The following is a 27,065-nucleotide window of genomic DNA, read 5'->3' on the forward strand; positions in this document are numbered from 1 at the left end:
CTGTTTTAAAATACAAGGACAGATTTATTATCAAATTAATACAGCGTTATATGCTGCGCAAAATGAAAGTCCTTCTTACGGTCAACTTTTTATTGTGGATTTAAATGAAGCGATCGATCATCGTCTTAATCAAAATTCGTGTTTAGATTTTGAAATTGTTCAAAACCTTGAACATATAATGCGGAGATCTAATGTATTTGCTCAATCTTATCAAATAATGGGTGAAGAATTAGAAAATCAACGACGTTTGGAAATGGAATCTGGTGATTTGTTACCAGGATTACAATTATCATTTACTTTAAGATCAGGTATGGATCGACGTCGATATAATGCTCAAAGAACTAATGAAGTTGCAGCTGTTTTTCGTACTACTGCTGATGGAGAAATTCCAGAATCATATGTTACAATACGTAATAAAAATACTAAAATTTTGCAAAAAGTAAGTATTATGGATCCAAATGTTGAACCATGGATATATCCATTATTTTATCCATATGGCACTCAAGGTTGGCATCGTGATTTAACAAAATTAAATAGCAATAAACGAATAACAAGAGGACAATATATTAAATATCGTATGGCTATTCGTGATGAATTTAATGTTTTTATATTAGGTCGTCGCTTATTTCAACAATGGCTTGTGGATAGTTATGTAAAAATGGAAAAGGATAAAATTGATTATTGCAAAACTCATCAAAAAGAACTACGTTCTGAAACATATCAAGATTTAAGAGATTATATACAAACTATGGCAAATCATTTAAATGGACGTATTGGCAAAATGGTAATACTTCCTTCCACATTTATTGGATCACCACGTAATATGATGCAAAATTATCAAGATGCAATGGCAATTGTTAGTAAATTTGGAAAACCAGATCTTTTCATTACAATGACTTGTAATCCAAAATGGCGTGAAATTGAAGAAAATCTTTTGCCTGGTCAGCAAGCTTCTGATAGACCTGACATTTGTGCTCGCGTTTTTAACATTAAAAAAAATTATTTAATTGACTTGATTGTTAAGCAAAAATTTTTTGGTGAAGTAGCAGCGTTTGTGTATGTTATTGAATTTCAAAAACGTGGTTTGCCTCATGTTTATATGTTGATTACTTTAAAATATAATTTTAAAATAACAACTCCACAGATTGTTGACAAATATATTTCTGCTGAAATTCCTGATCCATCTGACAATCGTATTTTACATGATATAGTTATGAAGCATATGATTCATGGACCTTGTGGTGATTGGTGTCTGGTAGATGGTAAATGTTCGAAACATTATCCGAAATCTTATTTTGAAGAGACTAAAATGGATGAAGATGCTTATCCCTATTATTGTCGACGAAATAATGGTAAAAATTTTAAACGTCCTGGTGGTTATATAGTTGATAATCGTTATGTTGTTCCATATTGTCCTACTTTATCGATTATATTTAATTGTCATATTAATGTTGAAGTAGTTTCAAGTATCAAATCGGTTAAATATCTATATAAATATATTTATAAAGGGCACGATGTTGCTGCTATAACCATTGAACCAATAACAGAAAATGTAATTATTGATCATGATGAGATACACAATTATATCGAAACTCGTTATGTTGGACCTGTAGAAGCCTGTGGGCGTATCCTTGGTAAGAAGTTACAAGATAAAAGCCATACTATAATGCGTTTACCAGTCCATCTTCCTAACGAACAAAATATTATAATTGAAAATGAATCTAATGAAGACACAATAACTTCTGCATTAAGCCAGGTTACTATGTTAATCAATTATTTTTCATTAAATTTGCGTGATGAAGAAGCAAGACAATATTTATATATTGAAATTCCACGCTATTATACATTTAAAAAAGAGAAAATTAATGATAGAAATGTGTCACACTGGGTTAAACGCAAAAGTCACTATAATTGCATAGGACGAATGTATTCTGTTAGTCCATCTCAAACAGAATTATTTCATTTACGATTATTATTACTTACAATAAAGGGGGCTACAAGTTTTAATAATTTAAGAACTGTAAATGGAGAATTATGTCAATCATTTACGGCAGCATGTTTGGCTTTAGGTTTAATCGAAGATGATGATGAATGGAATCGAGCTATGAATGAAGCTGTTGGATGGATGATGCCACGACAACTTCGTAAATTATTTGTACGAATATTATTACATTGTCAGCCATTACATCCTGAAGAATTATGGGATAACTTTAAAACAGCTTTGTCGGAGGATTATGTTCGACATTTTGGTATGTTACAAAGACAGAAGAAAGCATATATACAAATCAATAATATGCTTTGTACTGAAGGCAAAAGTCTTGCTGATTTTCCACAAATGGAGCAATTATTAGAAACTGAGTTGTTAAACGAAGAGAATGATTATGTGATATTTGAACAAGCTATGGAAATAGGTACCAAACAATATAAACAATTAAATGATAAACAAAAAGAAATAGTTGATCTTGTGTTAAATAAATTAGATAACAATATTTATAATAATAATTATTGTTTTTATATTGATGGTCCAGGTGGATCAGGTAAAACATTTATATATACAACTATTTATCATTTAGCAAAAATTAGAAACAAACACGTGTGTGCAATGGCTTTTACGGGTATTGCAGCGACATTATTACCTGCTGGAAAAACAGTTCATAAGACATTTGGATTGCCGGTTCCATTATTTGCTGATTCAACATCTGCTATTAAAATCCAATCAAAGAAAGCTCAATATTTGAAAAATACAGATATTTTCATCTGGGATGAAGCACCAATGTCACCACGATATGCTTTAGAAATTATGGATCGAACATTGCGTGATATTATGAACAATAATTTACCTTTCGGTGGAAAAATTGTTTTATTAGGTGGTGATTTTAGACAACTTCTGCCTATAAAAGTACATGGTACTCGAAATGAAATTGTAAATCTTTCTATTAAATTTAGTGCTATTTGGAAATATTTTGTAAATTATTCTTTAACACAAAATATGAGAGTTCTTCCAGAAGAAATTGAATTTGCAAAATTTCTTTTAGATATGGGAGATGGCATATTGAATGATTCTAATGATAACATACAAATTCCTGAATGTTGTATAGCACCTATTAATGCTGATATTGTAGAAGATATATATGGCGATTTAATACGGAAAAAGGAATTTACCAAAATGGCTAAATGTGCTATACTTTCTGCAAGAAATACTGACGTAGATGAAATTAATAAAAAAGTTGTTGAATTATTAGATATAACTAATGAACGAATTTATACAAGTGTTGATAGTACTATGAATTGTGATGATAATGGCGATATTGGTGAAGCTTTGTTACCAGAATATTTAAACAGTTTATCTCCATCATGTCTTCCTCCTTATGAATTACGTTTAAAGCCAAATTGCATTATTATGTTGATTAGAAATCTTAGTATCAATGAAGGTCTTTGTAATGGTACTAGATTAATGATTATAGAACTTACAGATCATTTATTGAAATGTAAAATCTTAACGGGTGATAAGGCAGGAGATATCGTTTTTTTAAATCGTATAACATTATATTGCGAAAATATATATCCTTTTACCTTTTCAAGAAGACAGTTTCCAGTAAAATTAGCATTTGCTATGACAATTAATAAATCACAAGGGCAAACGTTTGATAGAGTAGGAATAGATCTTCGCAAAGATGTTTTTAATCATGGGCAATTATATGTTGCTTTCTCAAGAGTTCGTTCTTGGCAAGCATTAAAAGTTTTTCTTGGTAATCAACGAGATAATAGACACGTTAAAAATTATGTATATAAAGAAATATATATGTGAAATAAAAATATATATTAAATTGAAAGCTGTATTTAAAGATGTATGTTATAGTTAATTATGTAATTAACAAATATCATCCAGCAATTGCAAATATTATACGTCGATTTTGATGACATTAGAACCATCGGTTATTTAGTTTCTCGAAGCAAACTAAAGTTTTACTTTTTTTTATATGTATAAATGGATATATATGGCGCTAAATGTATTAATTATTGCTCTGGAGTTCGCTGGATATATTTATTAATTTCTTTATTTATTAATTTTTAAATAATGTAATTAAGTACTTGAAATTTTAAAGCAATTGCAAATATCTCTCAAAGTCGATCTTTCAAATAATACATTGATGATTTAACTTCATACAAACAATAATCTCCATTTGAAAGATCGACTTTGAGAGATATTTGCAATTGCTAGATGATATTTGTTAAAATTCATTTTTTTTTAATTTTTAAATGATGTAAAAAAGTATTCATAAAAGTACTCATAAAAAAACACTCGGATTAATAAGAAGCATAAAGAACAGCGTGCACGGAGAGGAAAGCATGTACTGGAAGTGGTGCGCGCTATAAGTATGAGAATTTTTAAAATTATTACTTATCTTTTTTTTTACTTTTCTCTTTTACCCTTTCCTTCTTCTTTTTTCACTTTTTCACTCTTTTTTCACTCTTTTTAAAAAAATGCGTTTTTTGAACAGGGAATACGTCTGTACAATTTGACAGCTTGAAAAAATGTAAACAAGAGTGGATATGCGAAGATATGTTTGATAGATTGAGAGTGAAGGTTATTTTGACGGTTTTTTAAAATAAAAAAAATTTATTAAAATATTTATATTTTTTAATTATTAAATTACTATAATAAGTGCGCGCGCGCAGCGCGCGCCTGTATTGTTCTAGTATTCTAAATTTCCTATGGACATGTATATATACATATATATATATTTTTTTTCATTAGTCATTTTTTCATTGGTCATTAATTAATGTTGTCACGTTCTATTGAATCTAATGGCGTTTTTCATTAGGACTGCACTCGTGCAGTGTTTCCATGAGAGCAATGTTAAAATATACACTGTCTTTGTGCAAATTTTAACATTGCTGTTATGGAAACACTGCACGAGTGCAGTTTCAATGAAAAACGCTATAATAATCAGTCCGCGTTTTTATGGCAAAAACTGCATGCCAGTGCTGCACGTCGCGCCGCCCACCGGCGCGTGGCGCGCGCCACCATTCACATTAGCCATTGTTCATTAATCGCTGTCATCTCGTGCTCGTCGTGAATGGTTTGCTTGTTACTTTTGGGCCTTTGGTTTTCGTCTATCGTGCCTATTTTCTGAAGTCAATCCACCTAGATTACGTGTCGAGCGAGGAATCCTAGCGAAAAGAGGTATTTTTATTTTACCCATATATATATATTTTTTTTGCACTTTTAGCCGGTGCAAAAGATTTATTGTTGAATTTCAATATATCTATGGGCTTGTTCGTTTTAGCTGCACTGGGGCAGCTCTGGGTCTACTCTAAACAAGATAATACAGGACAAACTATTTATCTATCCTGTATTGTCCTGTGTAGAGCAGACCCAGAGCAGCCCCAGTGTAGCTAAAACGAACAAGCCCTATTTCACATCCCGACAAGTCTCAAGTAAGACGCGACTTGAGAGCACAACTTTTCGTGTTTTTCATGCACCGAATTGCGAAATAACCTCAATCTAATATCAAAGATTTCCCAGTGTTAAATCTCAGAAAATTTTTGATACTTATAATTAAGGTTATATTTTATAGAACATTCTATGCGCGCGGTCACAAATAAAATTTGCTTTGATATTAAAAAACATTTTTTAGATTAATGAGATGAAGCACGAAAAAGCTTAATGTTCTTATAAGAAATAACATGACTATGAAATATACAAGTATTAAGATCCGTTTTTAAGAAGTGACTATTAAATACTACTACTATAAAAACTATTTCGTAAAGTATTGTTTTCATGTCTGCAGAATTACTTATTTTATATTATCAATGAAATGATGTCTTAGGAACTCATTTAAGTAGTACTTAACATAAATAATTTTAAAGAAACGACTATATATTCGTTCGACTTTATATGTTTCGTAGTTCTTTTTGTGTTTATTGAATCCTCTCTCCCATACTTGCACTTCATATTTTTCGCTACATATCATGCTTTCTCACTATTGCAAATATGCAGTCTTGTTATGTACACTTTTTAATTCCGTTGTTTATATTTTAGTAAGTATTTAAAATTATTTAAAATATTTCAAAGAAATCAGACCTTTTTCATAAACATTTCCAAATATAAACAGATTCTAAATGTACATAAAATAAATCTAGCGCTATTTAACACTCTCTAGAATCTCTTGTGTGATTATTAAAAATATATAAAAATTAATAACAATTAAAGTTTAGTGTTTTTTACCACCGGTCTTTTTTAATAATTTATATTTTGTATTTTGTCATTACTGGCAATTATATATTTTTTGCGTGGCAGTTTATATCGATAAATTCGCACAAGGCTATTATAATGAAGAGTAATACAAATTAGTAAATGCGCAGGTGACAATGAATCGAAAAAGCTTATTGAAAAATATAAGCTCCTATTCTAATCGACATCGTCGCAGACTTCGGCAAGAAGAGATACAACTGTTATCGAAGGCATTATTGGATGACACTGATTCTTCCCCACAGACCAGTTCAAATGTAGAAGACGAGTTATTGCAAACCAACAAAAGCAGATATGATGAGATAAATCTTCAAGATAATCATTATGATAATAATGATAGTGATAATAATAATGAGGAACAGGTACAAAAGGATTGCGAAACAGAAGTGTTATGGAACGAATATGAATATGAATATCTTCACGTTCGCAAATTCAGCGATTCTGAATCTTCAGAACAAGAAGACGACATCAATGATGAAGTAGCTAATTTGCCACAATTTCAAGAGTACGAAGAACAAGAGGGTAATGAGCCGATGAAAAAATTCCTTATTGATTGGGCAATTAGATATCATATCAAGCATGATGCGTTATCACAATTATTAAGACGGTTACGACAGCATGAATGTACTGAATTTTCCTGTTTACCTGTAGATTCATTTAGTATTTTATTACTTCCAATTTTCTGATTTGTATTTTTTTATTTTTGTTACACATCAAAAATATAATTTTTATGTTCTGAAAGATAAACTACAAATTAACATTTATAAATGTTATTAATGTGTTTCATATATGTATATGCAATATATATATATATATATATATATATATATATATATATAATTTAATATGTCATAAATCTCATCTTGTTTAAAAACTTTATAATTATAAATATATATTTTTTGGTTTATGCAATAATTCGTCTTACAATGTTGTACAATACCTAATCTCTATTTATTCCAATTGTCCCTTCCTTTTACTTATTAATTTTTTTTATTTTCTCCATCTGTTTACTTAGGTTTTTTTCTCTTTTCTTATCCTATTGGTCCACTCCATTACTTGCTTAAGTAGTTTATCATTCTCTATTCTCCATATCAGGCCATATTAGTTGTTCTTGCTTTATATCGTGTATTATTGTGCCTTCTATATATAGATAGTCTCTAGATATAGACCGTTCTTATTTGATGACTATCTTATCGTCTTTAGATGCTAATTCGACTTTATAATTGGTTTATATATTAAGACAGTTTTAAATATGTATATATATATATATATAAAGTAATATAGAATCACATACATATACGTATATAAAGTAATATAAAATTACATATACATGTATATAAAGTAACATAGAGTTACATACACAGGTATGTAAAGTAACATATCACATACACACATATATAAAGTAATATAGAATTACATATACACGTATATAAAATAACATAGAATCACATACAAACACGTATATAAAGTAATATAGAATCACATATACACACTTATATAAAGTAATATAGAATTACATATACACGTATATAAAGTAACATAATATTACATACATACATATATAAAACAACATAGAGTCACATACTACACGTATAAAAATGTTTTACATTATTTGTATATATTATTGTATAACATATTAATTATCATAAGGATAAATTATAGGGACAGTTAGAGTTGAATTAAAGCCACCTATGTAAAAATTCGTAAGTGCGTTACGAAATAAGGGATTCAAAATCACCATTGGAAAGGAAAGCCAGAATTTTCTATCATTTCCTATCTATCATTTTAAGCAGGGCCGGCTCACGTCTCGCCGCACCGCGCCAAGCCAGGCTAGACCTCGAGCGGCTGGAGCGTTTCTCTCGACGTGCTCTCATTAGTCTCGATCATCGCCGTCGTCCTTCCATGTTTTACGTCTTCTTTTGCTTGCCCGGCTTTCCTTGTAACAGCCAAGGACACCTAAAAGCGAAGAATAAAAATAACGGATTATTTGCGAACAGTTCCGCGTCATTAATTATCAAAAAAAGTTGTCTGTCGTACATATTAAACCTTATTAAAAAAGCTATTGTATACAGGGTGTCCGGTAATTGCTGAATCACCTCTCGGGTGTAGGTAGAGCGGGTTAAACCGAATAGAAAAGTCCTCTACTGTTTTGCGATTTTCGCAATAATTAATGAGAAATTAATTAAAGAAGATCGGCCAATTTCCGCGTAAAAATATTATTCGTAAGTTTCTATGATACATTACAAATTCAGCGATTCTGAATCTTCAGAACAAGAAGACGACATCAATGATGAAGTAGCTAATTTGCCACAATTTCAAGAGTACGAAGAACAAGAGGGTAATGAGCCGATGAAAAAATTCCTTATTGATTGAGCAATTAGATATCATATCAAGCATGATGCGTTATCACAATTATTAAGACGGTTACGACAGCATGAATGTACTGAATTTTCCTGTTTACCTGTAGAGTCACGCGGACACTTCTGCAAACACCTAAAAAAACTACATTACGAGATGTTCCATCAGGAATATATTTCCATCTTGGTTTAACAAGTGGCATATTAAAAATACTATCCCGGGTAACCGGGGACCTTACAGATTGCATTAATTTGCAACTTAGTGTTGATGGACTACCACTTTGGAAATCAATGCCGGATCAGCTGTGGCCAATTTTAGCATCTGTAATACCGTACAGAAATGTTTTCACTGTTGGAATTTATTGTGGAAAAGAAAAACCTGCCTCGGCAAATAATTTTTTTGAAGATTTAGTAGAAGAAGCTAAAATATTATGTTCAGACGGAATTATATTCACAATGGTCGACATTTCCCTTGCTATATATTTCAACTGATATGTGATACACCAGCAAAGTCCTTTGCATTAAGCGTAATATCACATACGGGCTACAGAAGTTGCACAAAATGCACAGTTGAAGGAGATTACATTAAAAACCGAATTTGTTTTCCACGCTTTGGCGCACCGCAAAGAACAGATAAAGATTTTAAAAATAAAACTGATGAATCATATCATAAAGACGGCATTACATGCAATCTATTGGAAATACCAAATTTTGGCCCCGTTACGAATGTACCCGAAGATTACATGCATCTAGTTTGTTTGGGAGTTACTCGTAAATCGTTAAACTTATGGTTATATGGTGACTTAAAATATCGTCTTCGACTTCTTATACAGCAGCAAATATCAGCACGCTTAGAAAACGAGTTGTTACCATGCCTTCCAATTGAATTTGGACGAAAACCAAAGTCGCTAAGATATGCTAGAATGTGGAAAGCTACGGAATATCGCCAATTCTTGTTGTACACGGGCCCTATAGCTTTAAAATCAAAGTTGCGATCTGATCTGTATAATCATTTTGTATCTTTGCACGTGGCTGTAAGAATAATGTGCTGTGAAAAATTACACTCTCTTTTACCATATACACAACAGCTGCTAGAACATTATGTTTCTTCTTTCGCAAAATTGTATGGAAATCACAATGTCTCGCACAATGTCCACGGGCTCGTACACCTTGTCGAGGATGTCGAAAAGTTTGGTCCTTTAGATGGTTTTAGCGCATATAAATTTGAAAATTATATGCAGACATTGAAAAGATTTGTAAGAAAACCCAATCAGCCCTTACAGCAAATTGTACGACGAATAGCTGAAATGGAAAACAACACAGTTATCATTAAGGCTTCGGTGGAAACTGAATTCAAAGTTGATCTCAAATCAAAGCATAACACTGGACCTCTTATTGCACATTGTAGTGACCCCCAATACAAATGTATAAGACGTGGAAATGTGACGCTAAAGGCAGGCAACAATGCAAATTGCTGCTGTGGTTTAAGTTGTGGGAAAATTGTTCTTATAGAAAACATAGCATATTGTTTGCAACTAAAGAGTTTCGTAATTATAGGACGAGAATTTCTTCATCGAGATGACGTTTATAAACAACCTTGCAACTCTTCATTAATTGGAATATATGCAGTACATACTCTATCAGAATTACAAATATGGTCTTTACAAAAAGTTGTCATGAAATATGTCAAAATTACACTTGCAAAAAACAATTTTGCTGTATTTCCTTTATTGCATACTGATATAAATGCCATTTGAATGTAGATCTCCAAAAATAATGTCACCGTCGGAACATGATTATTATGCCGTCATCGAGTTTTCCGATGGATTGCAACTAATACCAAGCAATTGGTTAAATGAGGACATGTCAATGGCTCGATGGCCCACTTTGACAAATGTACAGCGCTACGAAAAGGCTATTCGGAACATGGAACCACCTAAGGAATTATGGACGAACATTCCAGTTATAAAAATAATAGCCAAGGATTGTAAGTATAAATTCTTAATAATTTATGCAATATATTGCACATTCTTCTTCTTTGACGCAGATTTTTTATTGCTAAAATAATATTCACATATTTTCTATGGCATTGGTTTCCGAGTGATAAGTGCGTATTTCTGCAATAGAATAACGTTTCGCAAACTACAATATAAAGTGCCAATTCCTTTAAACAACGGAAGCCTTTAATATTTAATATGCATTTATATTTTTTATATATATAAAATATTTATATAATTAATTCTTATTTATAGCATCGTATGAGAAAGCTAAGGCCAAGCTGAAAGATGCAGAATTATTAACGGATTTTGATAACGATTCAGACGCAAGAGCGGACAAGTCAAAGCGATCTAGAAAAAAGAGAGCACGAATGAGCAATAGCAGCAGCGACGAGGAAGAATTCAATGGAACAGAAGTTCAATTAGACCCTTTTCCCCATCCTCCTCAAACCATCAATTCAAAGACTCCTATTAACATTTACAAGGCAAAGAAAGAGAAAGGTAAAATAAAATAATTTGGAGTAAAAAATATAAATTCGTCAGATTTATGCAGAAATTTTATAAATACTAATCGCGCGCAGGTTAATTATTAATTTTATTTGAAATTATTAAGTTGCGTGACAAGATTCCTCAATCATAAGTTATACTATACAATTTTGTAGTATTATAAAAACATAAAATATAGATGTCTTTTATTTATTACTTGTTAAGATTCCCATTATTCCTAAAATAATGAATATATTTCCTTTTAATTTCCAGCTGTTTTGATAAAAAATGGTAATCAACGCTTGGCCATAAATGATACAACGCCGCAGATAACAAATGATATACCAGTCTTCAATAAATCTCCTTGTACTTCACAAAGCATACCAGCGAAAAAAAGTACAGAGAATTATTTATATTCTTAAAACAAACTTTTCTTTCTGGTTTTTTATGTTGAAATAAGTTTTTTTCTGTTTTTGCTTCCTTACAGAATTGCCAAATGAACCGAGTTATGCATCCAATAACGGAAGTATCAATTCGCAGGATACATTATCGAATAAATATGCAAGAAAAAATACGGAATTTGCAAGAAATCAAAATAGTCCTGGTACCGTTGTACGTCACATTCATTCTCATGCAGCTGAAAATCAAGCTACGAATGTAATAACGTCAGAACCAACTTTGAATATTGATGACAATATTATTTTTGATTTTCCCGAATTCGAACAACAAAAAGAAAATGCATCTCCTTTGATAGACTATTCGCCAATAAGTCATATATTTAATAATAATCAAAGTAAGCAAACTTATATTTTATTAGAATGTATCTTTTTTTTATTAAAGAAACAATTTTTAAAGTATTTCTTTTTAATTATTATAGGTGTGAACGTGTTTCAACGCTTTGTCGTGAGATCATTAACTAACATAAAGTTTGATATACAGAATTTGCAAAGGGAAATAAAAACAATTAGGAAGGAATCATTTGCAACATTGAATCGAAAATTTGAAGATGATCTATTAGAGGAGGAGAAAGAGAATGTACTAATAAATCTCCCTCTCAAAACTATTGATGGCGATTTACGGGAATTGGAGGAGAACTTGACAAACAAGGAATTCAGAAGTCAAGTTATAAAAGAGCTTCTGCAAACCGGTGGAAAGACATTAAAACATATGTCCCTACAGTTAATGCGTAAATTGTTTTCCGACGACTTGGCAGAACAATTTAGTTGGGTTGGTGGCAAAAAGAAAGAAGTTTTCTCAGACTTGCGTATTTGTAAAGCAATTTTGTGTGAGTTTTCTACTTTTCATTGTACTACTCGACAAAAAAATTCTGCATAATTATACAAATATGCATCAATTTTGGCCCAGAATAATAATGCATAAATGTGCAATCTAAATAAAAATAGTATTTAGTATTTGTATAATTATGCATAATTTCATATAATTATGTATAATTATTCTCGGCTAAAACCGCATACATATTTTTAGCATATAATTGTGCATAATGTTGTATAGCTTTTCCCAAATACCATTTTTTTTTATTAATACATCTTATTTAAATAATATATAATTTCCAGATGTGGTCGGCAAACGATTTACAGGTGCAACCGAGAATGATATTGCTGCACCAATAAAAACTTGGCTAGCACACGCCAAAGAACGCGCTAATAGCGCAAAAAATAAAAAAAAAGTAAATTAAAAAACTTAGTTGTTAAGATCATACAAGTATACCGTAATTTTTTTTTTGAACGACATTTAATTTACTAACATTTTTTTTGCATTTTCTCGAAAAGTTTAGTTGCGGCATTAATTTTGCTCATTGTGATAATAATTTATTTTAATCGTTTTATAATGACAACGTTAATAGAAAAACTATACTATGTTATTTTATGATGGTCGATATATATAAAGTGTATAACGATTGTTAAATTTTAAATGTTTACATTATATAAATAAATAGAAAAATATACTGTAATTAATTTTTATTATTAGATATGCATCGGCATATCTACATTGCATGGGTTGAATGTCTTTTACAGAATGTGAACATGTTATACGCGTTAAGGATGTTATAATAATATTAAGAAATTCTTTCAATATATCTCAGAGTATCTTCATATTATTAGAACATTACTTTTAATATATATATATATATATTAAAAAAAATATATATATAATGTGCACATTCTATATAAAGACATTCAATCCATACATTGTGACCTTACCCATATGCTTAGAATATTCTCCGCATATACTAAGCATATTGTCCATATATATCCAGAATATTCCTTGAATATGGCCAGGATTTTTTTCGAATATCGCCAGTATATACTCAGGATTAGAAAATAGCGGACATTTGGTCATTCCCAGATTATACTGTGTGAGAATATCCCAGGATATGTTTTGAATATTCTAAGAATATCATTAATTTCCCGGTCAAATATCCTACGAACATTGTCAGAATATCCAAATGCTATCTGGGTGATGTGCGGATAAAGGTTATCAGAAACTGTCTGAGTATGATACAACAGATATGATATAACAAATTCTTTTTTAGCCACTTCAGTATCTAATCTATGTATCTTTTGCTCTTCATCGATTCTTTTTCATTTATTTTTAGTTAACATATCATTTATTCTTTGTATATCATAGAAATAAAAATATAAGAGTAATGTCATATTGAGAGAGAACTAAAATTGGAAGATGCGTGGTTTTCCGTTTATATTTTTTACGCTTATTTATTATGGTTTTTATAGTACATTGTAACACATGTAATTGCGTTATTGTGTATGTACCTTGTATATTTATTTGGCTTAATGTGCCGATGACAGGAAGTGTTAAATAAATAATCATAGCTTGAATACTTCTCTCGAAGTAAAAAATTTTACTCGACAGACTTGATAGACGCGTTATTGGACAATCTTCTTGAAGTATAAGTTTATCCCGTTGCCCGCTGCCGTCAAGGTCGATCGCGGATCTAGAACGCTCTTGTGCTCCTGGGTTTGCCAGATTTCGTAAGTGTGTAGAAGCAACGCTAAGACAACTTTAGCGTGTAGCTGACCCACCTTCATTCCTGCGAATTAATAGAGATCAAGTTAAAACATCCACTGATTTGATTGATTGATAATAACTGAAGTATTAAGTAACGATTATCAAATTTTTGTAGAATCGTGATAGCGTCTTATCAGTAAGCAGCAAACAAGTGAAATTCTTGAGTTGTGCAATAAGTAATTTCGGGGTTTTTCCAATAAATCTGTCTATTTTTTTTGCCAGGCAAAGTGAAGTTTGATTAACATGTAAATGAGATGTTCGTTTGCCGAAGTTGTGTAATTAAGATTTGTCTGCATCGATTTTCTCAGTGTAAAAAAATGATATCATCTATTACAAATTCGAAATTACTTATAAAACTCAAGAATTAAAGCTCAAGTATATTTAACTCTATTCAACTGCCTTCCAAAAAATTTCAAATAAAAAAAGAAAAACCTTTGAGAGAAGCGCTATTCAATTGAAAAATTGAAGTAAAAACAGTAGAAATAATTATAACTAATTAATGGAAGTTAAAATGTATGAACTTATTTTTTTCGAAAAAATATTTGTATAATTAAACGAAAATGTAGGTATAATCTTTCCTTTTTACCATAAATATAAGGTAAAAAGTGTACAAGGTGGTTCGCCAAGAACTTTAGAGAAGTTTTATAAAAGATTTTAATTTTTGCCTGCACCATTTTTTTTCTATCTTTAACAGAACAAGTGCTAGAACCCGACCGGGTTTCATGGACCACCCTGTATATTACGTTTCACCGATTATATCATCCGATTTATCGATTAGCTTGCAATATAAATCTATCTGCTTTTACCATATATGCCCCAGCAAACACCAAGTTACAGTTATATAATTGTTAGTTGTAATTTCCCACTCAACAATATAACTGTTATATAATACACGTGTTATATAACAATTATATTATTGAGTGGGAAATTACAACTAACAATTATATAACTGTAACTTGGTGTTTGCTGGGGCAGATAATAATAAATTCTATCACGTTTTATCGATAATAATCAATTTTACAATGCTTTATTGATAATTAATTTTATCGCGCTTTATCAACTTCAATGGCGATACGATCTCTAAAGAATAAAATTCTGAATTTCTGTTCTAAATAAATTCGATATCAATTTCAATAAAGTCACGATAATTCGTCACGGTCTTTATCTTTCCTTACATTTTTTCTTTTTTATATGCTATTACTTTTTTGTTATAATATAATAATAAAAAAAATTTTTTGTGTACTTCTTACAAGAATTGTAGAACAGAATAAATTACTATTATAATACAAATATACTACTTACCTACGCACATCCTGGGACCTAATCCGAACGGTAGGTAAACGCTCATGTCGCGGTTATTCTCAGCGAATCTGTTAGGGTTGAATACTTCCGGCGCATGCCAAAACTTCGGATCTTCACCGAGTCCGTACAGAGAAATAAATACCGGTGTTCCTTTCTCGATAATGATATCGGTGCCAGAAATCTGAAACACATACACATTTACGCCTTTTCGATATTCTAATAAATTATTAGAATGAACAAAAAAATTTATTTCTAAGAGAGTAAACTTTATGAACAAGATTATTTTGTAATAAATAATCCCTCTGTTAAGTTTTTCACAGTATTCAACTTCTAAACGTATAAGTTTTAAAAAATTATACTTCTCTACTATCTTAAATAATTTTATATCAAAGTTTGCAATGATTTAGAGTTTTGAAGAAGGACATTTCGAGAAAAGTTTTTTGTTTGACATTTGCGCGAGTCAACAGCATTAATTCAAAAGGACTTTGAATCTCGACTTAAATATTTCAGAAGAGAAAGATGTCTAAATGTATGACATTTCGGACTTACTCTGTAATCCTGACGAGTGTATCTGTCGATGGTGGACACTGGTGGATGCAACCTGAGAGCTTCGGCTATTACTTGATCAAGATACTTCATATCGTTGAACGCTTCGTACGACCAGCCGTGCTTGGCGATTGCTTGATTAATGTCCTGCCTGGCTAAGTCTTGACACTCTGGATAATTCGCTAGTTCCATCAGGGTGAAGGACATGCAGGTACTGCTCGATTCGAAGCCGGAAAATAAAGTGCCGGACTGATGCAGCAGATTTTCACCCTCAAATTCTGCAATAAACATCAGCCGATTGTAATGTATTTTTATATTATCTCTTGATTTATTTAACTGCAGTAAAATACACGGTAAAAAAAAGATCATAAAAATTATCAGAGGAAGGTCGTACAAAAAATAGGAAACGGAAAACGTAAAAGATTATACTAAAAACGTATAATAATAATATTCCGCTAACTATTGCCGAGATACAAAGAAATGAATAATAAAAAATTGAAAGCACAAATTTACTCACTGTAAACAGGATTTTGTTCGCCGTACTTGAGTTGGAGCAACGAGTCGATGAAGTCGCCTCGTTTCTCGCCGGTTTTTTCGCGATTCTCCATCGCGCTCCAGAAAACCTTACGCGCGAAGGAGAAGTCGAAAAGTATCTTCGTCCCGATCAGCTCCACCAGCTCGGGCATGAAGAACACCGTCACCAGAGCGACCATCCTCTTGAACGAGTGAAAGTATTTGTAAACTGCAAAATTATTGCGCATGTAGCATTAAAGTTGCATCGCAATTAATGACACGACAGCCGTCTCTATCGATTGCTCTGTCGCGCATTCAGCCGTTTAATTCACAAAACTAATACCTCCGGACGAGAACTCCGTGTTCGGATGGTGAAAGGTGTCCATTTTCGTGCCGAAGGCGACGGACGCGATCAAATCGGTCGTGTATTTGTAACTAAGCTCCTGTACGTCCACGAGCTTCGCATTGCCGCGGACCGCTGGCTGCTTCTCCAGATACTCCATCATCGGCGTGCCGATCTCCATCATCAGCGGGAACATCTGCCTCAGCTTGTTCCTCGTCAGCGTGGGCGCGATCTTGGTGCGCAGGTACTTCCAGACCGGGTTCTTCACGCCGAACAGATTTCTCATACCGATGCTGTCCTTCTGACTGGGGCCAGCGAAGTGGCGATCGGAGAAGTTCTTGAAGTCGCGGATCATGAACTGCCTAATGACGTTCGGGTCGCGCAACAGCAGACACGGCTTGTGGAAGATGTAAAAGCCGACGTAAGCCGCGTCCGCCCGAGCAGCTTTGTACAGCTGACCGATATGCCATCCCGGCGCAGAGCGGAAGAGTATGGCGTCCTTGAAGTTGCCGAAGATCAGATCGCTCTCGAGGGACTCGACGCCGCGTTTCTTCCAGTAATTGAGCTTGCCTCTGCATGAGTATAAAGTGAAGCGTATATTTGAAACACCGAACACAGGTGTGTTTAGTTGCATTACGACTACTTTTCCTTGTTCTGTTCCTTTGACCCAAATTTTACAGTTGAAATGCAGATAATAATTTATTTTATCATGTTTATCGACAATAATCAATTCTGCAACGCTTTGTCGATAATTAATAATCGATTTCAATGGCGAGATACGATCTCTACCCTGATGGAAATATTTTGCTGAAAGTACTATGAAATCAATGAAAAGTAAAATAAAAGTTTTTGAAAAATTACTGAATATATTTCAAAATAAATCATAATTTTTCGTATAAAAGTTTAATGTAATACTATGAAATATAAGGAAAGTTAAAATATACTGCTGAAAAGTAATAAAAGAGTTTTGGAATATTAGACATGAAATTTACTGAATTAAACTGAAAACTGTTACTTTTTAATGAAAAATTGCTAAAATATTTATAAAATTAATTAATGGGGTCAATTGAGAGAAATTTCCAAATACATTTCAGCAAAATTTCGTTATATTTTCAGAAAAATATTTCCATCAGGGTAGAGAGTAAAAATGTTCTGAATTTGATGTAAAATATGCACTTAGAAATGCAATTTGAATCTAGCAAACTTCTATAACTTATTGTATTATAATATCATAAATTATAGGTATTTTATATGTTATATTATATATAAATAACTTTAATTATTATTGAATATTATTTCTCTACTTTACTAACCTGGCATATATTAAGAAAAGTATTACTGCCGTAACAATCAATACAAGACTAACGAGTATCATCATTTCGCACAGTAATCGACAACGTAGATGGGCAAATAGGTGGACACTGAATTCAGTGCAACACTCGATGGACTATTTATACGTAGTTGATGACTGATGGTAAGCTTATTACGTCGATCTTGCAACTGGTTCGTAAGAAATATATGTAAGTACTTACCCGGTAAAAAATTTCTCATATATAATCATGTAGCATTTAATAGTCATACAATATTCCCAGTAAGCAAGAAACATTAAATCAACGTTTTAAAACAGTGCTCGGAATTAGTCTGAACATTTCAGCCGATTTCCGTGGTATACGCCTCCTCTCCTCTCCTTACCGCGCGCACCGCAGCCGCTAGGGCCAGCGCCGCCGAGCGTTAGGAGCGGCACTATCCGATTATGAGTGGGTTCTTCTCCCTATTTATTAAAATTTAAAAAAATTTATTAAAATTTATTTATTAAAAATAAATTTAAAAATAAAAAATTTATTTTTAATAAATTTCAATAAATTTTTTTAAATTTTAATAAATAGGGAGAAGAACCCACTTATAATCGGATAGTGCCGCTCCTAACGCTCGGCGGCGCTGGCCCTAGCGGCTGCGGCGCGCGCGGTAAGGAGAGGAAAGGAGGCGTATATCACGGAAATCGACTGAAATGTTTAGACTAATTCCGAGCACTGTTTTAAAATATTAATTTATGTAAATTTTTATAATATTTAGATATAATGTTGTATAAATATTTTAAATATATTATTTTATAATATAGTTTTCTTATATAAATATCAGAGAAATATTTTTAAAACATTATTTAAAACTTTGTTTTCAATGTTATTTTAACACTTCTATTTGCTGCAAGTTCAACATAGTTACAATAGTTTTAATTTGACGAAATCTTATGTTTAAAATGTAGGGCGTCTTTTACGAATATTCAACTCGCGAGTCAATTCCGATTCACGATCTGTCAGGTTGCCTATTTACGCGATGAGGCTTCTCCGATTTATCAATTCTCTTTTAACTTTAACAGACAGGCGTCAAGAAACTATACCGTGCTTCGATCAATTCTTTATTTTAGCTTCTTATTTGTACAATGTCTCGATTTCGACTGCTCGGAATCGTCGTCCGAATTCTCGGTATCGCCGGTCTCTCACGGTGAGACAAGGAGTAGGGAGTAAGATTTTTCGGTAGCTCTGAATTCCTTGTGTTAGGATCGTATCAGAAAAATTTAACTGATAAAAATAGTTACTAAGGTCTTTGATTTTACTAACCACTCTTTGGAAGTTTTATATCATCATGATTAAAACTTAAATACGAGATAGATTTTGCAACGCGCGTCGCATAGCGATAAACGAACGAACTACCCAGAGAGAAATACAGGTCGAAGAAACGTCTAAGAGACATCGTCTATAGACATCTATTAGATGTCTATTAGACGTTTCTTCGACCTGTATTTCTCCCTGAGTAGCGATTACCGAATATTGCTCTTGTAATGTTTTTGCAATGTTGCTGTCACATTCTCATGAAATATTACAATTCAATGTAATATTCCAATAATCTCTCAACAATATTACATTGCAACTTGCAAGATTGTAACATTGCTGCAATGTAAATGCAATGTTTTGTGCTGTATGGGCTTCTTTTTGTTATCACCAGAAAGAAGAATTTACTTATTTATTATTTTACATATCTATTATATATATATATATATATATATATATATATATATATATACGATTTTTTTAAATACAAACTATATTATACTATATATTATATGTTAACAACATTGTGCTGTATATAATATGTAACAAAATGAAGTAAAGCAAATACGTAATAAATATATAAGTAAACTTTTAGGTATAAATTTGCATAACTGTACAATCTTTTATTTTTAAAAAGTGAACCATCAGCAATTTTATGCTGCAAACATCAGTGTATAAACTGATTTTTGCAACATAAAATTACTGATGGTTTACTTTTTATTGACTAAAATTAAGAGGAGATTATACCGTTACACAAATTTAAACCTAAATTTTAGCTATAAATTTATTATACGTATTTGCTTTATGTCATTTTGTTACATATTACATATATACAGCACAATGTTACTGAAATATTAACCTAAACACTACTTAAAAGTGAGGTGATGGTAATCTGTAGCATTAATATAACATTTACAGAACACAGTGAATATCTGTAAATATTATACAAATATTACAGAACATACGTAACTAATACCTAAAATTTAAAATATAAAATTACATAACTATAACAAAACTTAGTAAACACTGTTCTGTAATATTTGCATAATATTTACAGAACACACATGTCTGTGTTTTGTAAATGTTATGCAAATTTTACAGAAGAAAGTGTTTACTAGGCTCTGTTATAGCTACGTAATTTTACAGAACACATATGTGTATAATTTATAAATGTTACAGAACAGAGTGTACTAGGTTCTGTTTTAATTACGTAATTTTACATTTTAAGTTTCAAGTATTTGTTACGTGTTATACACTCACCCGAAAAAAAAGCGGTACACTGAAAATGTGGGAAAAATTCATCAAATTTCAACTGACGATAACTTCGTAAATAATAAAGATAGAAAGTTTTATAAAATATGGAAATGAAGCTAAAAATCTCTACTTTAAGAATCAATTTATTTCAATGTTGCAAAATAAATTTATTGAAAATGGCGGATGACAAAGCGCGAGCATGCAAAATTGAAAAATAATGGTTCGAGTTTGCGACGGTGCACAGTATAAACAAAAAATTGTAGCTTATTGGGATCAAAAGCGTACGAAAGTACAGAGTCTCCTCTTTAAAATGCTTTTTTATGCATCTCGATACGATGATTTTTCGCCGAGAGATTCGCATTTGAAGAAAAAGGCAGATTCTTACTTCAAATGCGAATCTCTCAGCGAAAAATCATCGTATCGAGATGCATAAAAAAGCATTTTAAAGAGGAGACTCTGTACTTTCGTACGCTTTTGATTCCAATAAGCTACAATTTTTTGTTTATACCGTGCACCGTCGCAAACTCGAACCATTATTTTTCAATTTTGCATGCTCGCGCTTTGTCATCCGCCATTTTCAATAAATTTATTTTGCAACATTGAAATAAATTGATTCTTAAAGTAGAGATTTTTAGCTTTATTTCCATATTTTATAAAACTTTCTATCTTTATTATTTACAAAGTTATCGTCAGTTGAAATTTGATGAATTTTTCCCACATTTTCAGTGTACCGCTTTTTTTTCGGGTGAGTGTATATATAGAAGGCACAATAATACACGATATAAAGCAAGAACAACTAATATGGCCTGATATGGAGAATAGAGAATGATAAACTACTTAAGCAAGTAATGGAGTGGACCAATAGGATAAGAAAAGAGAAAAAAACCTAAGTAAACAGATGGAGAAAATAAAAAAAATTAATAAGTAAAAGGAAGGGACAATTGGAATAAATAGAGATTAGGTATTGTACAACATTGTAAGACGAATTATTGCATAAACCAAAAAATATATATTTATAATTATAAAGTTTTTAAACAAGATGAGATTTATGACATATTAAATTATATATATATATATATATATATATATATATATATATATATTGCATATACATATATGAAACACATTAATAACATTTATAAATGTTAATTTGTAGTTTATCTTTCAGAACATAAAAATTATATTTTTGATGTGTAACAAAAATAAAAAAATACAAATCAGAAAATTGGAAGTAATAAAATACTAAATGAATCTACAGGTAAACAGGAAAATTCAGTACATTCATGCTGTCGTAACCGTCTTAATAATTGTGATAACGCATCATGCTTGATATGATATCTAATTGCCCAATCAATAAGGAATTTTTTTATCGGCTCATTACCCTCTTGTTCTTCGTACTCTTGAAATTGTGGCAAATTAGCTACTTCATCATTGATGTCGTCTTCTTGTTCTGAAGATTCAGAATCGCTGAATTTGCGAACGTGAAGATATTCATATTCATATTCGTTCCATAACACTTCTGTTTCGCAATCCTTTTGTACCTGTTCCTCATTATTATTATCACTATCATTATTATCATAATGATTATCTTGAAGATTTATCTCATCATATCTGCTTTTGTTGGTTTGCAATAACTCGTCTTCTACATTTGAACTGGTCTGTGGGGAAGAATCAGTGTCATCCAATAATGCCTTCGATAACAGTTGTATCTCTTCTTGCCGAAGTCTGCGACGATGTCGATTAGAATAGGAGCTTATATTTTTCAATAAGCTTTTTCGATTCATTGTCACCTGCGCATTTACTAATTTGTATTACTCTTCATTATAATAGCCTTGTGCGAATTTATCGATATAAACTGCCACGCAAAAAATATATAATTGCCAGTAATGACAAAATACAAAATATAAATTATTAAAAAAGACCGGTGGTAAAAAACACTAAACTTTAATTGTTATTAATTTTTATATATTTTTAATAATCACACAAGAGATTCTAGAGAGTGTTAAATAGCGCTAGATTTATTTTATGTACATTTAGAATCTGTTTATATTTGGAAATGTTTATGAAAAAAGTCTGATTTCTTTGAAATATTTTAAATAATTTTAAATACTTACTAAAATATAAACAACGGAATTAAAAAGTGTACATAACAAGACTGCATATTTGCAATAGTGAGAAAGCATGATATGTAGCGAAAAATATGAAGTGCAAGTATGGGAGAGAGGATTCAATAAACACAAAAAGAACTACGAAACATATAAAGTCGAACGAATATATAGTCGTTTCTTTAAAATTATTTATGTTAAGTACTACTTAAATGAGTTCCTAAGACATCATTTCATTGATAATATAAAATAAGTAATTCTGCAGACATGAAAACAATACTTTACGAAATAGTTTTTATAGTAGTAGTATTTAATAGTCACTTCTTAAAAACGGATCTTAATACTTGTATATTTCATAGTCATGTTATTTCTTATAAGAACATTAAGCTTTTTCGTGCTTCATCTCATTAATCTAAAAAATGTTTTTTAATATCAAAGCAAATTTTATTTGTGACCGCGCGCATAGAATGTTCTATAAAATATAACCTTAATTATAAGTATCAAAAATTTTCTGAGATTTAACACTGGGAAATCTTTGATATTAGACTGAGGTTATTTCGCAATTCGGTGCATGAAAAACACGAAAAGTTGTGCTCTCAAGTCGCGTCTTACTTGAGACTTGTCGGGATGTGAAATAGGGCTTGTTCGTTTTAGCTACACTGGGGCTGCTCTGGGTCTGCTCTACACAGGACAATACAGGACAGATAAATAGTTTGTCCTGTATTATCTTGTTTAGAGTAGACCCAGAGCTGCCCCAGTGCAGCTAAAACGAACAAGCCCATAGATATATTGAAATTCAACAATAAATCTTTTGCACCGGCTAAAAGTGCAAAAAAAATATATATATATGGGTAAAATAAAAATACCTCTTTTCGCTAGGATTCCTCGCTCGACACGTAATCTAGGTGGATTGACTTCAGAAAATAGGCACGATAGACGAAAACCAAAGGCCCAAAAGTAACAAGCAAACCATTCACGACGAGCACGAGATGACAGCGATTAATGAACAATGGCTAATGTGAATGGTGGCGCGCGCCACGCGCCGGTGGGCGGCGCGACGTGCAGCACTGGCATGCAGTTTTTGCCATAAAAACGCGGACTGATTATTATAGCGTTTTTCATTGAAACTGCACTCGTGCAGTGTTTCCATAACAGCAATGTTAAAATTTGCACAAAGACAGTGTATATTTTAACATTGCTCTCATGGAAACACTGCACGAGTGCAGTCCTAATGAAAAACGCCATTAGATTCAATAGAACGTGACAACATTAATTAATGACCAATGAAAAAATGACTAATGAAAAAAAATATATATATGTATATATACATGTCCATAGGAAATTTAGAATATACTCAGAATATATTCGGAATATACTGTAAACACACTTAAAATATATATAATAAACTTTAAAAATTTTTACTTTGTACGATATCCTCAGAATATACCAATAACTCTATATACTTCGTATATATACTCAGTACATTCTCAGAATATTATTTATATATATGGCAGATTCGGTATGTATTCAGAATATACTGAGAATACAATATGCTATCTGGGTAGTCAAAAATTAATTCTGATTATAAAAAATAAAAAATTTTGAAAAATCTGAATTTTTATTTATTTTATTTTATTTTATTTTTATAAATTTCACTTACATCTATTTGTTAAAATGTATTAATTTTTGACTGTTTATTTAAAAAAACAAATTGTTAATAAATTCAACATTTTTGTATAATGCATTTAATTTTTACGGAATGAATTGTAAAGTATTGTAAAATATTAATAAATTATTACTAAAAATGTTTTTATACAATAAATTTTCATGTATTTAAATAAAATATATGATATATTTATTACTTAATTAAAAATGTACAGTTTATTTTTAATTTATAATGTAATCAATGTAATTTGTTATTATTTTAATTTATTTAATTATTTACTATTTACAAAACTTTAATTTATTTGAATAAATTATATTATATTTTTATTACATGATTTAAAACGTACAATTTTTTTTTATTGACATATTTTTAATAAATCCAATTAAAAATCGATTTAATTTTTATAAAAATAATTTCTATTTCTTCAATTTTCTTAAATAAAATATATAATATTTAAATAGCTGATTTTTAAACCTCAATAAAACATAAATAAAAGTTCTTATATAATTAATTAAATTCAGTTTATTTTTATATAATTAATTTCAATTTATTTAAATAAAATTTATGACATTTATAATTGATTATTATTGTTATGTATTTAATTTTTATTAAAATAAATTTGCAATTTTTAAGTAATCCAATTTTTGTATTTTTAATTGATTATTTTAAAATGTTAAAAATATTATATTAAAAATTTTTTGTATTATTAAAATTTTTTATTTTCAACTTTTTATTAAGTATATATATATATTAAATATTTTTATTATATATGATTATATATATGTATAATACACTAATAATATAATATAGTATATATAAGATAAATATGTGTAAGTTCCTACGAATTACATTATTCTCTGGGAACGGTCTTTTGAGACATTATTATGGACGTCTTTGGGTCATACCACAGATGTCCTCGGGCCGTACCACAGACATCCTGGGGACATTTTATGGATGTTCCCAGGACATCTTCAAAACATCTTATCTCTCATAAAGATGTAGACAATATTTTGGAACGTCCATAAAACGTTCTCTGGACGTCCTTTCGACGTCCAAAAACTGACGTCATAAAATGGACATCTGAGGACATATGTGGTACGTCCCGAAGACGTCCATGTGTTGTGTAGGTAAAGATACATACATGTCAAATGTCTATATAAAATATTTGAAAAAATATATGTATTTTGGAAAAATGTTTCAAAAATTGTTTAGTTTTAAAGGAGTAATAAAAAGTAGTAATAAAACAATATCTTGATAGTGGTGTCATTAAAGCGAGATTGTCGTAATTTTTTAAAATATAAATAATTAATATGAAATTTTTCGAGAAAGAAAGAGAGAAACATTACTTATTAAGATTACTGTTTTATTGCTTTCTTAACTTAAAACTAAACAATTTCTGTTTAAATCTTTTAAAAAAATATATTTTTTCAAGACATTTTAAATAAATATTTAAAATAAATATTTTTCTGGGTGGTATTTATAGTCCGATTTTATATTTAGAATCTTCTTATGATTTCATTCAACTAATGAAATAATGTTGCGCAACCATTTTGTTGATTGAATGTTTTAAAATGATTTCGAATATAAGATCGGATTATTAACACCATCCTATATTCAATAATTTTATTTGGATTTTATCTGGATAAAAAAAGATATCCAGAAGACATTGTTGGGATCTAATTTAATCATATGTAGGATATCCCAGGAATATCCCAGGGATTTATTTTTGGATGTCCTACGGATATCTGAAAAGCGGACATTCGGATATCCCACGGATGCCCTACGGATATCCTACGGCTTTGTACAGACATCCCAGGGATATCTGAAAATCCTTTACATTACATCCCACGGACATCCGTAGGATGAAATTTTGCTATGTGGGTATATATATATATATATATATATATATATATATATATATATATTTTTGTAATATTTTATTGTACTTTGTGATATTACTGAAATATTGTAATATCACTGCAGTATTACTGCAATATTGCATGCTGTGTGGGTTACAATGTCGTTGCTGTAATAAAGTTGTTGTGTGTATTTATGATTTTTTAAAAAAGCACTTGGACGATCATTCTTTGGAGTCCTTTCTTAACACATCATTTCACAAGAGTGGCTGGAAAGGAAAATACTATACACAAAGTGGTGATTTTGAGGTGCAATGTATTATGTGTCGCAGCAAAATATCTTTTAACATTCCGTTATGGTATTTCGATCGTCACATTGAAGATAGACATTCGAACGGCCTGACAAGTACACAGAGAACGTGTGACATACCCAGATAGCATATTGTATTCTCAGTATATTCTGAATACATACCGAATCTGCCATATATATAAATAATATTCTGAGAATGTACTGAGTATATATACGAAGTATATAGAGTTATTGGTATATTCTGAGGATATCGTACAAAGTAAAAATTTTTAAAGTTTATTATATATATTTTAAGTGTGTTTACAGTATATTCCGAATATATTCTGAGTATATTCTAAATTTCCTATGGACATGTATATATACATATATATATTTTTTTTCATTAGTCATTTTTTCATTGGTCATTAATTAATGTTG

The 27,065-nt window shown here is 30.7% G+C and overlaps 3 protein-coding genes across 7 annotated transcripts; 2 read left to right on the forward strand and 1 right to left on the reverse strand.

The window, feature by feature from the left end:
• The first annotated feature begins 217 nt into the window (after positions 1-217).
• On the forward strand, positions 218-3,988 carry LOC136997297 (uncharacterized). The gene has a single exon (XM_067347891.1). It carries the CDS (start codon positions 218-220, stop codon positions 3,806-3,808), a length of 3,591 nt encoding a protein of 1,196 aa, XP_067203992.1. The 3' UTR covers positions 3,809-3,988.
• A 906-nt stretch (positions 3,989-4,894) lies between these two features.
• On the forward strand, positions 4,895-13,574 carry LOC136997542 (uncharacterized). 4 transcript variants are annotated; one of them, XM_067348454.1, is made up of 6 exons: positions 4,895-5,188; positions 10,377-10,600; positions 10,866-11,111; positions 11,370-11,492; positions 11,584-12,381; positions 12,671-13,574. In XM_067348454.1, exons 2-6 carry the CDS (start codon positions 10,390-10,392, stop codon positions 12,790-12,792), a joined length of 1,500 nt encoding a protein of 499 aa, XP_067204555.1. In that variant the 5' UTR covers positions 4,895-5,188; positions 10,377-10,389; the 3' UTR covers positions 12,793-13,574. The 4 variants fall into 4 exon arrangements, 3 of the variants coding, with proteins under 3 accessions (XP_067204555.1, XP_067204556.1, XP_067204554.1); XM_067348455.1 differs by lacking the exon at positions 4,895-5,188 and having other exon boundaries at positions 7,089-10,600; positions 11,584-11,889; positions 11,974-12,381; XM_067348453.1 differs by lacking the exon at positions 4,895-5,188 and having other exon boundaries at positions 7,089-10,600.
• Positions 13,575-13,804: 230 nt separating this feature from the next.
• LOC105675936 (cytochrome P450 6k1-like) lies at positions 13,805-18,424 on the reverse strand. Of its 2 annotated transcripts, none has more exons than XM_067348456.1 (6): positions 18,381-18,424; positions 16,849-17,420; positions 16,510-16,734; positions 15,996-16,270; positions 15,447-15,627; positions 13,805-14,166 (listed from the first exon to the last, which is right to left on the reverse strand). In XM_067348456.1, exons 1-6 carry the CDS (start codon positions 18,407-18,409, stop codon positions 14,003-14,005), a joined length of 1,446 nt encoding a protein of 481 aa, XP_067204557.1. In that variant the 5' UTR covers positions 18,410-18,424; the 3' UTR covers positions 13,805-14,002. The 2 variants fall into 2 exon arrangements, with proteins under 2 accessions (XP_067204557.1, XP_067204558.1); XM_067348457.1 differs by lacking the exon at positions 18,381-18,424 and adding an exon at positions 18,162-18,340.
• Positions 18,425-27,065: the final 8,641 nt, after the last annotated feature.

Source organism: Linepithema humile, chromosome 1 (genome assembly GCF_040581485.1).
Source record: "Linepithema humile isolate Giens D197 chromosome 1, Lhum_UNIL_v1.0, whole genome shotgun sequence".
In the NCBI taxonomy this organism is placed as follows: Eukaryota; Metazoa; Arthropoda; class Insecta; order Hymenoptera; family Formicidae; genus Linepithema; species Linepithema humile.

Bases quoted from the DNA above. Each gene is read 5' to 3' on its own strand.
- LOC136997297 (XM_067347891.1), top strand. From the start codon at position 218: ATGGGTGAAGAATTAGAAAATCAACGACGTTTGGAAATGGAATCTGGT.
- LOC136997542 (XM_067348453.1), top strand. From the start codon at position 10,360: ATGCCATTTGAATGTAGATCTCCAAAAATAATGTCACCGTCGGAACAT. The intron at 11,112-11,369 runs GTAAAATAAAAT...TTTAATTTCCAG, and splicing joins CAAGGCAAAGAAAGAGAAAG to CTGTTTTGATAAAAAATGGT. The intron at 11,493-11,583 runs GTACAGAGAATT...GCTTCCTTACAG, and splicing joins AAGCATACCAGCGAAAAAAA to AATTGCCAAATGAACCGAGT.
- LOC105675936 (XM_067348457.1), bottom strand. From the start codon at position 18,226: ATGATGATACTCGTTAGTCTTGTATTGATTGTTACGGCAGTAATACTT. The intron at 15,628-15,995 runs GTAAGTCCGAAA...TATGTGTTTCAG, and splicing joins ACACTCGTCAGGATTACAGA to ATTTCTGGCACCGATATCAT. The intron at 14,167-15,446 runs GTAAGTAGTATA...ATTAATTCGCAG, and splicing joins AGGTCCCAGGATGTGCGTAG to GAATGAAGGTGGGTCAGCTA.